Source organism: Zeus faber, assembly GCF_960531495.2.
Source record: "Zeus faber genome assembly, chromosome: 14".
Taxonomy (NCBI): domain Eukaryota; kingdom Metazoa; phylum Chordata; class Actinopteri; order Zeiformes; family Zeidae; genus Zeus; species Zeus faber.
This window is the reverse complement of record NC_137200.1, coordinates 16,783,723-16,797,653: the sequence shown is the minus strand read 5'-3', so window position 1 is coordinate 16,797,653 and position 13,931 is coordinate 16,783,723. Positions and strand designations below refer to the sequence as shown.

Here is a 13,931-nt window from a genome sequence, read left to right as displayed (position 1 = left end):
TTCTTCTTCTTCTTCCGATGAGTTGGGCGGCGGGCTCGACGCAGCAAAGGCGCGCCGCTGCCTTCCGCAGGCCGTTTGTGGAACTCCGTCGGAGCCTGTCGTGGAGTCCGGTGCGATGGAGGAAGTATTCCCTCTCACAGTTGTTCCGCGATGAGCATTGATTTCAAAGAGTCACCTGTTCGCTCCAATTTCTTTGCACGAGGCTCCTCTCCGCGTTTCTTGCTTTTTGGGGGCCCTGTGCAAAATGTTGTTTAGGGGGGGGTTTGTGAGACTATGGTGGGGGGGGGTTGAAAGCCCTCTAAGGTGGTCCCCGGGGGCATGCATTTCACACTCAAATGCAACAATCTGGTGCACTTTAGGAGGAAAAGAGGCAGGGTCAGTGAAAAATCCCCCTCTTTATTTCCCTGAAATTCAATTCAAACGTCTCAAGTGCATCTCGGCAATTTAAAGCCACAGAAAATGATAATAAATGGGAAACACTCGGGCTTGCTCTACATCCAGAAACTCCCGAAAGCGTATAGGATTTACCCAATCTGCGTTATTGCATCTACCAAATGTGCACGAATGCTGCATTTTCCTTAAAATGTTCATTTCAAATGTTAGGAACACATTTGTTAAGGAATCAAAATTAAGGCAACCAAATTAGACCATTGCACAGGGTAAGAGCACATTTGGCTTCTAAGACAGGTAGCCAAGTTCCCTCATTTGAATAAAAAATAAATAAATAAATAAAAAGGCTAAAATGGCAGCTTGGGGGCCCGCAGTGGCTTCGGGGCCCCTATGCAACCACATAGTTCGCATCGCAAGAATATAGCAAGAGACGGCGCTTACCCAATGGCAGCCCGTGTTTCAGTGCTGCTCCCCAGTCAGATCCCACCAGACATATATGACATTAATGACTTTCTCGCACTTTGCAACTGTCTGTAGCCTCCGTGTCATTCTCTCCTTAAACCCAGAAATTTGAATGTTTTAACTCTTTCCATGGGCTTGTTAAACACTCTGAGGTCCTGCCTCACACCACCCGAGTGACATTTTCAGGGCCCTCCGACACAAAGACACAGGCAGAGATGTTGCAAACACATCAGTTTATTGTAGAGAGTGGCAAGATGTAACAAGCCGGGAGCAGATGGACACATGTCATGATATTTGCCCCGTGTGTGTGTGGGGGGGATGGTTGATTTACCTGTTGCGCATTTATTGCTCTGGCGAGCAACAGGTGTACAGCCACCTCTGATCCCGGGTCTAATCTCCTAGACCCAAAACAGGTGTTGCTTCTTAAACCACAGCCCCCCTCATAACACAACTGCCATTCCTCTGCCCATGTCACTACTTAACGCAATACCTGCTGCAGTGGCTTATGAATTTGGTTTAAGTTTCAAGCTATTTTCCATATGGTCCCATCATCAGCAAACAGCGATACACCAAAACCATTTCCCACTTCAGAAAAAACATCATTGATCATTATATTCAACAAAACTGGGATGATTCTTTCAGCTTTATCACGAAACCCTCTTTCCACAACATATCATATGCCCTCTCAATGTTGAGAAATACACCCACGATTGCTGATCCTGAGCTGATCCTTCCTGGTGTCCAAATCCAGCACTAGTGCAGAGTCCATAGTGGATCGCGCTGCCCTAAAGCCACTCTGATAGGGGACAAAATATTCCTGTTTCGCAAGCATATATACTAGTCTGTATGTAACCATGCGTTCCATTACTTTACATAATGCAGCTGTCAGTGAAATTAGACAGCAAGAGCCAGGTTTATTGGCTGTTTTACCAGGTTTCTGTGTAAGAACAACAATTGAGGGTTTCCATTCTTTTGGCAGATGTTCCGTGTTCCTACACTATATTGATTGATGCAAATAATATCTCTTGTACCAGATCATCCAGATATCGAAATATCTGGTTACGGTGGGACACAACACCTGGAAGGGATGGGTTAGGGCCTCACCCTTCCCTTCCAGGCTTGCTTAAGTTCTTGCAAAGAGATGGTGGTATTCACTACATCTGTATTGTCATAATTAAGCTCTGGTATGAAGTTCTCATTCTTCAACTTCTCCCCGCTCTTCTTTTTGCTTGCTGAGCTTATATTCTCTGTGCTGTTTTAAACGTTTTAACTGATAACATAGCTGCCTTAGCTTTGTTGTCAAATGCCTCCTGCTGCTCAGATTGTACATTTGGTAGTGGAGATGGCCTGTCGAGCCCATGTTAGGCCCATAACTTCCTGGTCTATGTTTATGGTCCTGTACTGCAAAAGTTGCGCCTGCCTCTTCTCTTTGCTTCCTTTATAACCCTCCTCTGTTCCTCAACCGCGTGTATGCTTTACTTTGAGCACGTACAGCAAGTCTGCATGCATCATTCCACCATGGATGGTACAATCTGACTTTCTTTTTACACTTTGATTCCGTTTTGTTCTTTTTTTTTTTGTCGATACCTTTTTTGTAGTTACTGTAAGTACTAACATGGCTAAAATTATTATTATTATTAAGAATACATACATACATAATGTTATTATTACCATTATTTATAATAATAATAATAATCATCATAATAATAATAATAATACAAAAGGTGCCCATGGCACATTACATTAGAAAGTTCAATAATAACATAAAACAAAATGTCTGCCTGTTTCAATGTTTGTCGTTCTGAATCATGAATGCATCAAAGAATAGCAGAAGCAAACAACTTAAAAAACCTTTAAATTATGAAAATAATTATTCAATGATAATAATAATAATATATTATGTTGAAATATTTCTTCAGTATTTTTTCATGCCTGTTTTACACGTATAAAAATTAAAAATAAAATGAGATAGTCATAATGTATCATGAAATTAGTGTAGAAATTCAAAAACAAATTTGATTTAATTGATCAATGATTGAATCACTGTAGCGCAGTGTCCCATAGCCTTGAGACAAGAATTTCCAGAACGGTGAATAATACATACAAACATGTCTGCTTCTGAAGAGTTCTGCATGAACATGTGAACTGCACTAGGCACAAATCTGAGACCTAGGTCAAGTTTCCAGTTTGGGTCTCTTAAGTGGGGAAAAGGTTTTGGCCTGTTGGCGATTTTTAGGACGCTGCATGTCTGCCATTAAAGAAACCAGTCTCGGACACTTTACTAAAGGTCAAACCTGAGGGCAGCCCCTTCTCCTCTGCTGTTGATGTTCTTGCCCCCCCCCAAGCAATAAACACAAAGCACAGGAAGAAATTTAAGGTTGACACACTTTATTCCTAAAACAAAAGCCACACCACCAATCGCTGGCATGGCGTTCATATATAGTTTTATATATATAAATTGCCGTTTGGTTTCTGTGTCTAAATGTGTGGTATAAAATACTATATATGACAATGTACCTCTTTATTTGAACACAGTGAACATCTTTGCTGTACAATTCCTCTGTAGCTACAGCTTTGCTGTAAGTCCTTCATACACAAAGGCATGGAGCATAATTCAACTCTCTATAATTCTTCTGTACATTGTGACAAATACAAATGTTATGTCTCTGTTACAAAAAATAATCCTCAAAAATCGTCCTACTGAAACTTTTTTTTTTTCCAATGGGACTTTTTGTTCATGTCTGTTTTTTAATTAAGACAAGGATATATATATATATATGAGACCAATTGCTTTAAAGCTGGAAGGTGATACAAACCTCCAAACTTTTTTTATAATATATAAAAGAAATTAAGAAATTAGACAAATAATACATTTATAAATGTACAATAAATAATATCTATGCAGGCATTTATCTTGGATACAATTTCATCCAAAGGTATGAAAAGGAATTCCAGGTCTTCACAAACCAAAGATCTGTTTCTTGAGTATTTCCCAATGCAGTACGTCCCTTTTTCCTTCCGGCAGCTTGACGACAACGCATTTTCTCCTCCGTCACAGACCGGCTGACGACTCCGCTGCCACTCCGGACGCCACGGCATTCCATCCGTCACTCTTTCACTTCCATGCTAAGCCGTTGATATGAGTTTGAACTGGTTTCCTTCTCCCCGTCAGCCCTACGACCGGCACTGGATCCGGACGCCTCATCCACCCTGGTACTTTCTCCACAACAAGAAACAGAAGAAGACGATGACCCCCGGCCAGAGGCTCCCCGCCGTCCCTGTGCAGGCTGCCGGCTACAACATGTTCATGATGAAGTTGTACATCTGGTTGAGCACCACAAAGTGGATCGGCAGGCAGGAGCGCCGGTCCTGTGTGGCCGGGTCGCACGTCAGCCAAGAGAGGGCGTTGTACTGCTCCAATACGAATCTGCACCGGACCGGCACGGGAGTAGGGGAGGGCAGGAAGGAAAACACAAAGTGTTGAGTGTACAGGGAAGAATTGACAATGGAATAGAAAAAAAAACGAATCAAAAATCTAAAATGAAGCAAGCTGTGGCCATGTCCGTCTGCGGCAAGTAAATAAACAACGACTGCATATGAAATATCATTGTGCTTTGAGCCGGCGGCGGTGTGTGTCGCCGTGCATTCACCTGAGTACTTCCGAGGTCTGGTTGGAGTCGAGCGGGTGGGAGTGTTTACTGTGCAGCAGCTCATCAGACTGCACCGAAGACACGTGGAGGTGCAAAGAGGCCTGACAAGAGAGACACGGGAGCGACAAGGGGAGAGGACGTCAAACGAGTGAAGCTGCCCATTAACTTTCATTGTGAACTTCCATTGTAAAAAACGGAAATGACTTTCACGGCAGAGGAAGTGCGGGCTAGATGTCCATGAGCGCGCATGTTCTTTCTGAAAGCTTTGCTGTGAAGCCACAAACTGAAAACTCCTTCAATGCAATTTCGAACAGAATACAGTTTATTTACATAGCACGTTTCAAACATGAAATGCGGCTCAAAGTGTATTACTTCTTTTAAATGGCATTTTAACCCGTTATCTCTTTTTTAAATAACGTATTTTATGCCTTATGTAAAGCGCTTTGAATTGACCTTGAATATGAAACGTTCTGTAAAAACTTGCCTTGCCTTGGAATGGAAAACACATAAAAACAAATACATGGAAAGTGGTAACAAGGCGCGTTTCAAATTGGTAGATGGTAGAGTACAAATTAAAAAAATACTTTAGAGGACAGAAGAGTAAAAGATAATGCAAATAAATGAATAAATAAAATATAAAAACTGCTGCTATTTAAATACAAGGCTAAATAAATGTGTATCCACTGTAATTTAAAATTGAAAATATAAATGTCAAAGCTACCCCAGCACCTCCGGGCACAATATCGATGCCGTCATTGTTATTATACGGTACTATTGCACTTTGCTTATTTTTATATTTGATATTTCTATTCTATTTTGGATTCAATTGAAAATAATTGCTGTACAATTCTTGAGCTGTTTATTACTTATGTGCATTTCGTATGTACTGCATATATTTTGGTCATATATAAATCTATAAAGACACTGGTTTCAGATCTGTGGATGGCCCGGTACCTTGAGGAAGAGCGGACACTGGTGCTGGGCTTGCGGGCAGGCGGACCAGAACCAGTCGGGCAGTGGGCCGGCTTTGGCCGTGGAGACGAAGTAGCCCAGAGCCAGGGGCTGCTGCAGGAGGTTGGGGACCTCGTCATGGGGCTCCATGCGGTCGACGTTCTGGCCCTGCACCCGGTGGACAGAAGGTTCGGTCAGGGATGCTGATCTAACTGCACATGCTAATATCCACTGAAGGTGTAACGGGTATTCGCACAGTGCAAGACACACCAAGAATTTCCGTTGGTGCAGGCGCCAACATATTAAAAAATACACATATTCTAGGGCTTTCCCTGACTAAAGATTTTCCTAGTCAACTAGAAGTCGTCAGCTCAAATCATTAGTGGACTAGTCGTCACACATGCATCATATTAATTCAATTATTCAAATATACGTTTTTGGGGCATTAGGAAATGGTTTGAGTTCCAGGGCTGAAAAGAATGTTATAACTAACATTGTTAACACTGTGCTATTTAACAGATAAATACAAAACCTAATAATCACCTTCTAAAATATACATTTAATTTACAAGCGCTGCGCGCACCAGGGGAGCCGCCTGATGAGCCGCCGCTCATCAAAAGCTTTAATGATTCTGCCTGTATCGGAACAACCAGCAAGGGAGCTGAACATTTTGTTAATTTATCAGTTACACCAACACAATAACTTATAAGCAGCCTTTAAAATATTAATTAAATTTACAAGCGCATGAAGCGTGACTGTGGGAAAGAACATGATAAACGTCTATGTAAGCAAGTATAATATTATTATTATTATTTAAATTGTGGTGAAACCTGGGACAATTTGGTAGTGAATGTTGAAAACCGGGACATTTTAGTGTTTTACAGACATTTGTTGGGAGGGAATCAAGACACACTCGGGACAAACAGCTTGAAACCGGGACAATCCCGGACAAACCGGGACGTCTGGCCACCGTAACTACATCGCTTCTCTACAAGTCTTGCTTCAGTGGACGGCGATAACATCAGCCATGTAGTGCTGGATTTGATTGAATTCAGGTTTTATTCTTCAAGCTCCGTTGAGTTTATTTAGAGTGTCCCTCGAGGACCACAGTACGAGGAGACAGTTTGTCGCCTCCACGGACCAGTGGTTCCATTTCACGTCCATGCTGAAGCGGTCACAACAATGGCAGCCACAAAGTTTGAGCTGGTCTCGGTTGTCCCCGCCCCCAGCACCTGACGTAAGTGGTTCTTGGTTCGAGACCAGCATGTTTGTCGTTTCAAATGAAAAGCCCTCTAGCGTTTCATGCACAGGTCCAGTCATATAGGACCTCCCGAATGGTCGACTAAGACTCTTAGTCAACTACATTGGTCAACTAATGTTTGGTTGATTATTTGGGGCAGCCCTAAAATACTCAAACAAGAATAGATAAATAGATAGATAAAATGAATAAAATAAAAAAAAGCTTAAAATAATCAGATATATACAAACAAAATATACAGCATTACCCATAAACAAAAAAGAATGCAAGAATCTAAAAAGACGTGTGATGACAGAATACATGATGCCACTGGCATGAGGGTGCAACTCTTAATTGTTGTTGAGCATAATCAATTCATAAGCCATGCATTTGTCTCAAAACATTTAAGTTGTTAATCTTTGGATTTTTTTTTCATTAAACATATATATACATATACAGCACAGTAGGTTATAATGATCAATAATAAAGCGCAAATGGTGACTAAAAACACAAACAAGTTGTGAACATTGTAAACAAGGAATCTACGCCTGGTTTATATGACACGTGTGTAGGGCTCTGTACCTTGCTGCCGTCCCCTCCGTGGTGGTAGTGGGAGCCCGGGGAGTGGACCGGCGAGGTGGTGGGGGAGATGTTGATGATGTCCGGGTCCACCAGCTCGTTCTCGGTGTCCAGCAGGTCCAGGATCCCGATGGGGTCTGGCTCGCCTGGAGAGGGGCCATACACACTGTTAATGTCTTTAGCCTGAAAATGGTAAAACTTTCCTGAAACCGTTTGTCATCTTGTAGGTATGCATATAATAATGATAACAACTATAGCTGCAGGCAGCAATACACGGGGTCCAGTTTATTAACGTCTGCATGTTTCTCTTCTGCCGTTCAATTAAAATATTCCTGAAGAACGGTGTTTTAAGAATTAAGATCAATGCAATTTTTCGTGCAACCTAGCAGGAGTTAAAGTTTTTGTCTTTTACGGCCACTTAGAGACGTATGGTGGATTTATATGACTTGGTTTGTAATGTTACAAAGTGACTGGGTTATTTTATAAACATTCTAAATACATTTTAGTTGTAATTACTACGTCATTGTATTTTTCTGTTAATAATCTACAATTGGAAAATTACGTTTAAAAGAGTACTTGTCTATATTGTATTGGAGACAACATTTATGGAACTTTAACATTAATTTGGCTTTAGAATTATAATGGAAGAATTTGTCAATACTCAACACTTTGTCCTTTCATTTAAGTGTGCTGAGTTTAGCTGTAGTAAAATGTATATACATGACATTTCTTTAAAAAAAAAGTTTCTTTTTTACTTTAAACCGAACCTTGCTACGGTTATAACTCACCTTGTTGTGTGTAAGTACATGTGCAGTGTCAGTGATGGCAGGTATCGTTGTGTCTCGTGTGCGTCAATTATGACATATTTACGCTGGGTTACATATTTATGGAGGTTTACGATAGTAGTCAAACTTACGTAATTCTAGTGGTGACTTTTTTCCGTGAATTACATTTGAATTACATTTTCAAAAACTTTCATTTCCATGAAAGACGAAAAACGTTGTGGTATTTCTGTGAGTATTTACCATATCACGGCTTGTGTTTTTCCGACACCACACTGGATCTGGAACGCATCACTTATTTGTACATTTGAGTGGCATCGACATGGTCACAGGTTTTTGTGGAATACTGTTTTTCGTATTTTTCATAACAATTAGGCAAAGTAACGGGGACCGCAAAGATAAAATATCAATCGAACAGATCCACAGACATCTACGAGGTAAGAAGGTACATAAATATACACGCAAACACATAGTTTGTAATCTCTTACCACTACAGGACGAGGGAGCCTACACCGCACACTGGACACGGTGCAAATATACATTTTGAACCAGAACCTGCACATTTATAGTAAACAGTATGATGACATCATAAAGCGTTTTACTGTAAATCTAATAATATTTCCACAAATAGTATATATTTTTCCCCTCAGTGTTTTCAAATTGGATATGTTTTCCTTTTTGAAGCAGATGCAAAGCCTATAATCAGGCCAAAACATTAATATAAACGTCCTTCAAATACTTGAGACATTTTCTGTCATACCTTCTGATCATTATCAATTTAAAATGTTTTTCCACTCAACTTCATGACAACGCTATAACCGCTGAAAAATAATCAAATTATTGCTCACCGTTCGTGGTGTTGAGGATGTCGATGTTGGTGTCGATGTTGGTGTAGCTAGAGCTGGCCACCTGGACGGAGGCGGAGGTGGGGAAGACCAGTATGTGCGTGCACGAGGTGTCCTGGGGCGTGCTCAGCTGGGATGTCTGGATGTTCAGGGTGGTGCTGCGGCCGAACACAGAGCCCGTCGACACCGAGTCTGGCGGAGGGTTAGAGGAGGAGAGCGTTTCCGTGATGCAGTCCTATCATAAATACAGATTCAATTCCTATGCAATGTAGATTACGTCGGATATTGAGGAGATTGCTCACGATCCGATTCAATATCGATATATATATCGACATTTTATTCATAGGAGAATTGAAAATTGAAAATTTCATAGAACAGAAGTCAGTCTAATACAGAAATGAAAAATGTCTTACTATGGTGGTAAGATGCTTGTATAACATCCAAACAAAGTATCGATATAACAATCACTTCAGAAATGTAAACAATACAATGGAATCGTAGTATCGTTGGAGTATTGTTTTTTTTAACCAAGCCCTATTACAATATAACTCAGTTAAAAACAGCATTGAAGCCTTTTTGATTATGAGGAAAAAAAAAAGTGTCCTGATAATCAGTGTCCTATTAATGCTGATGGGTATTCGGGCATTTTGTCCTTTCAAACAACACATGAACCCAACTAACAAAACACCGACCTGGCATGATGACAAAGGAGCCCTGGGGCTCCATGGCGACCAGGCACACGCTGAGGATGCTGGGAGTGTCCGAGGCAGAGATGCCGCACATGCGACACATGTCCCTCAGACGACGACTGAGAGACTGCAGGTTCCTCCTGCTCAACAGGAAGATCCAGTCTGGGGGGGACGGAAAGACAATAAACAGCTGAGACCATTTAATGAACGCCATATCTTAAACATGTATGTACTGTGTATATATATATATATACACATGCCATACATATATAATCTTTTGTTTGTAATTTAAGAACTATCAACAGAAATTTCTCGGCCTTGGACGTTATGCTGTGCCGTCTGCGAAAACATACAATGTTTTTCTCCTTCTCTTTCTCCTCGTTCTATGGGCTGAGAGGAAATAGAAAAAGGCCTGACGACCTCTCTGCCGACCGTCTGAAGGTGGAAGGTAGAGTTCGACGCTCACCTTTCAACTCGCCGTGGCCCATGCGTCCCAGCCGGCCAATCACCACCCTCCAGGGCACCGAGGTCATCTGGACCAACCCGAGGCACCAATCCCACAGCTTCTGCAGGCCCAGACTCCGAGCGGAGCCCTTTCTCCTCCGTGCCCTGAACAGAATGCACACAAATGTGTCAAAGCCAAGCTGATAACACACGTTGGACAAGTTTGAGCAGTGACGTCACACTATTATCCAACGTTTATCTTGGTTTTTTTTGAGATACTTCAATAGATTACAATTCAAATTATCCGATACCTAATAGCCCTATGGATTATACTACCTGTTGGGGACGTCGATGCTCACGATGCAGGTCTCCAGCAGTTCCCCGTACAGGTCCGTGCACGTGGCCAGCAGCCAGCGCTGGTCATGGGACAGGCAGTAGCCCACGAACAGCACGTTGTACTTCTGGGACGCCTCGCCGAACGTCTCCCCCAGCTCGGTCTGCTTGTCCTTCACCGGTGCCAGGATGAAGGGCGGCGTGTAGAGCCGCGAACACTCTGGACGCTAAGGAAGGGGCCAACGAAAAGGCCGGTTTCAAAGATTTCTACGTCGGGGGGAACATGCACCGATGTGTAAATGTCACACACACCTGACTGGGATACTGGCGTTGTTTAATGAAATGGTCTGTAACAGCGCATTACCTAATAAAATGTCCTTTGTTATGTAATACCAGTTGCACTTTGTAATAAACATTTTGAACACAATATGTAATACATTTTTGTAATAAGCATTTTGTAAGGCCAAATACATAATACGTTCTTATTCAAAATTGTAATAAATAAGTGTAAATCCCAGTCACTCTATTCAACCAATGGTAGGGCTGTCACAATCTTTATATAATCGCCTGATTAGAATTATTAGAGCAGATCTTAGCAGATGTCAATAATTTAATAGTTATTTTTACTTTGTTCTTAATACCTCCATTGTGTTGTCTGTGGGACTGGGGGTAGGAGAAAAATATGTAAAAATGTATACTTATCATTTACTGTATTTGATTCTTCCAGTTCACAAAATGAATATATAAATCTAGATAAAAAAAATAGACAGGTCAGGTTTTACTCCCTTTGTGACCTTACCTCCGGGCTCTTCAGCGCCGTGTCGAGGGCCAGTCCGGGTCCGAAGCCTGTCAGAGACTTGACGTTGGTAGAGGTGGGAAGCGGGCGTCGGCATTGGGCGAAGATGGAGAAGGCCAAAGACTTGAGGTGCTGGGCGTAAATGTGGCGGTCCTCCCCTCTGACTGGCTGCAGCAGGTAATGGCAGGGGATGATCTGTGGGCCACGCACACACACCAACACACACGTAAATTCATATTATATAACGTAAAATTCAAGCATATTAAAAAAATATGAAAAGACTTTGTGCAAACTCACATACTGTACTGTACTGTACACATCTTAACTGAGAAAGCACTTGACCAATAAAATAAAAAGATAAAAAATATATATGTTTTAAAATGTAATTAATAAACATAATTTTGAAAGATCTCCGCTGACCTGTACAGAAATGGAATTGCGGATGTGCGGAGGCAGAAACTGCAGCATCTCCAGGTAGCAGCGCAGCAGACCCAGCGTCCATATGCTGGAGTGGGACCCCAAGGGCCCATGGGACCCCAGTGGTGGGGGTCCCTCAGCCTCCTTGTAGCTGAACGGGTCCACGATGTAGACCACGATGGCTGGTGGGTACGCGACCGCGTGGGACTCCCCATCCGTGGGGACACCCACCTTCTCCCTCTCCAAAGTGCTGGGAGGGAACAGAAGAGGCGGAGACGCGTCTCGCCTGGGTATCAACATTTCAATGTCGGGCTGCCCCCTGAAAGCCCACGAATCTAATCATCAGTCGGAGACCTGTCAGTCGACTGAGATCCGTCAAGTCGAATAGTGTTTTTTGTTTTTGCCAATCAGTGTGCATTACAATAACAGGATTAAACAGATAGAAGTAGGGATGCCATGGTGAGAATTTTTTTACACCAGTTAATAAACTCATGACAACGCAACATTTTCGGGTCGATGATTCTCAATATCTGTAGACTCTACTGCGCATGTCTGCTGCGCAAAACTCCGGGTGCCATAGAAGAAGCCATTTTCTCTGAAATATCGCACTTAATGGCTTACATAAAAACTGTGGATAAAGTCTAGGTAATGTCCAGGTCAAATTATTTGGACATTTGCGTTCACACATTCAGCTCATCCTGATAATGTCCGGATAATTTCAGCTTTCAGTGCATGTGTGAAAGCAGCTCAGGATCTTTACTCCACATTTCTGGCATTTCTGGTGATATTGATTAGGATCCGGTATGGAAGTAAAGATATCCATTTTGGCTGCAAAAGTCATGAGAAGCACGCCCAGGCAGGGTACCTACCTCTCTAAGGGCTCGCTGGGGTTGTCGCTGGAGTTGTCACCTGAGATGCCGGCGTTTTGGCAGCCAGCCTGCTGTCCCAGCTGGGCGGTCTGGGTGCCGCCGCCCTGGCCCTGACCCCCCATGCCCTCGAAGGGAGGGAGGGAGCCGGGCTTGGCAAATGACACCCCGCCACCCAGCTGGCCCGAGGGGGCCGCCATGCTGTTGGCCGAGCCGCAGCTGTTGCTGTCAGGGAGGGCGGAGTCTGTGGAGACCACCGAGCCGGAGGAGGGCTGTGATTGGTTCGACGGGGATTGGGGGGCGGGCTGCGTGAGGAGCGAGCTGTCCAATGGCTGTGAAGCGAGGTACGGTGCTGAGGAAAGACAGGGAACCCCAACATTTTACACATCATGAGAATTGCTACCAACTTGTCGGTGTACCTTCCAATGCACATTACCAAAATATTTCACAGAACAATTTCCGTGTGATACAGAAATTAAAGATTACAATGCATTTCTGACTATGGAGGTATTTCATCTCTGAGGAAAATGGTTGCAGGATTTCCAAACAAAGTAGCGATATAAGTAGTGAAGTTTAGCGAAGTTTACCATTGATTCAGAAAGTGAAACAAGAGAATTCAATTGTATCAGAGTATTGTTTTTTGTTAATCCAATTTTTAATCGCTATTCATAACAGATGGTGGGAATGCTGTCCACTGTGGAACCAGACTCCGGTCAATAAGACCCCTCGTACCGAGGTCGTGGCGGCACACTTGTGCGTAGAGTTTGAGTTTGGTGAAGGCCTCGTCGATGCTGGCGGCCTTGAGGAACCACTCGCTGACTGGCTGCTCGGACAGCTTCTTGGCGGCGCTGCTCCCCACCGGCACCAGGCCGTCTGGGTGACTTTTGGAGATGGGCCGGTGCTGGCCGAGCCGACACGACTGCAGAACACAAACACACAGAGATTAATGGGTGGTTGAGTAGGTGCACGTTTTCTATTCTTTCTCTTTCTCGAAACTGAAATTCAGAAAGTCATTTATTTCCACTGAACTCAAAATCGAGGGCTGCTAATTAACAAAAAAATTATAAAAAAAAAAATAATAAAATAAATTAAAAGTCCTGTATCAAAAGACAATGTAGCAGTAGCCCTCCATTCCACAACCCATCCCCCTATTCTATTACTTTCTAGAACTACAATTTCAAGTCAGATGTTTCCAATGAACTCGGGTTACCAAAAAACATTCAACACCGGTAAAAATGGTTAAAGATCCAATATTATACAGGAAAAAAAAGTTTACTCGTAATAGTAATCCGACATCTATTATTTTTCCCCTTTGTGTATCTTGTTTTTTGTGGGTTTTTTATGTCCACAAAGGCTCCCAAAAAATTCTAGGATCCTTAAACAAACTCTGTTGTATATGCAGTTGGTTAACTTTACACACGCAGGCTATAAAGGATTCATATTAATCTCCCAGCAGGTGTGACAATGGCACTTTTAGCTTTATGGATATA

The 13,931-nt window shown here is 42.6% G+C and overlaps 1 protein-coding gene across 1 annotated transcript in view; it reads right to left on the bottom strand.

The window, feature by feature from the left end:
• Positions 1-3,269: 3,269 nt before the first annotated feature.
• The window catches only part of med13a (mediator complex subunit 13a), an 88,867-nt gene continuing 78,205 nt past the window's right edge, over positions 3,270-13,931 (bottom strand). Inside the window, exons 19-30 of the mRNA XM_080014321.1 lie at positions 13,174-13,360; positions 12,445-12,793; positions 11,579-11,825; positions 11,162-11,353; positions 10,366-10,589; positions 10,052-10,194; positions 9,589-9,747; positions 8,900-9,088; positions 7,273-7,415; positions 5,457-5,621; positions 4,503-4,603; positions 3,270-4,279 (exon numbers count right to left, since the gene is read on the bottom strand). Coding sequence (XP_079870447.1) covers positions 4,147-4,279; positions 4,503-4,603; positions 5,457-5,621; positions 7,273-7,415; positions 8,900-9,088; positions 9,589-9,747; positions 10,052-10,194; positions 10,366-10,589; positions 11,162-11,353; positions 11,579-11,825; positions 12,445-12,793; positions 13,174-13,360 — 2,232 coding nt within the window. The 3' untranslated portion in view covers positions 3,270-4,146. The remainder of the gene's footprint in view (positions 4,280-4,502; positions 4,604-5,456; positions 5,622-7,272; positions 7,416-8,899; positions 9,089-9,588; positions 9,748-10,051; positions 10,195-10,365; positions 10,590-11,161; positions 11,354-11,578; positions 11,826-12,444; positions 12,794-13,173; positions 13,361-13,931) is intronic.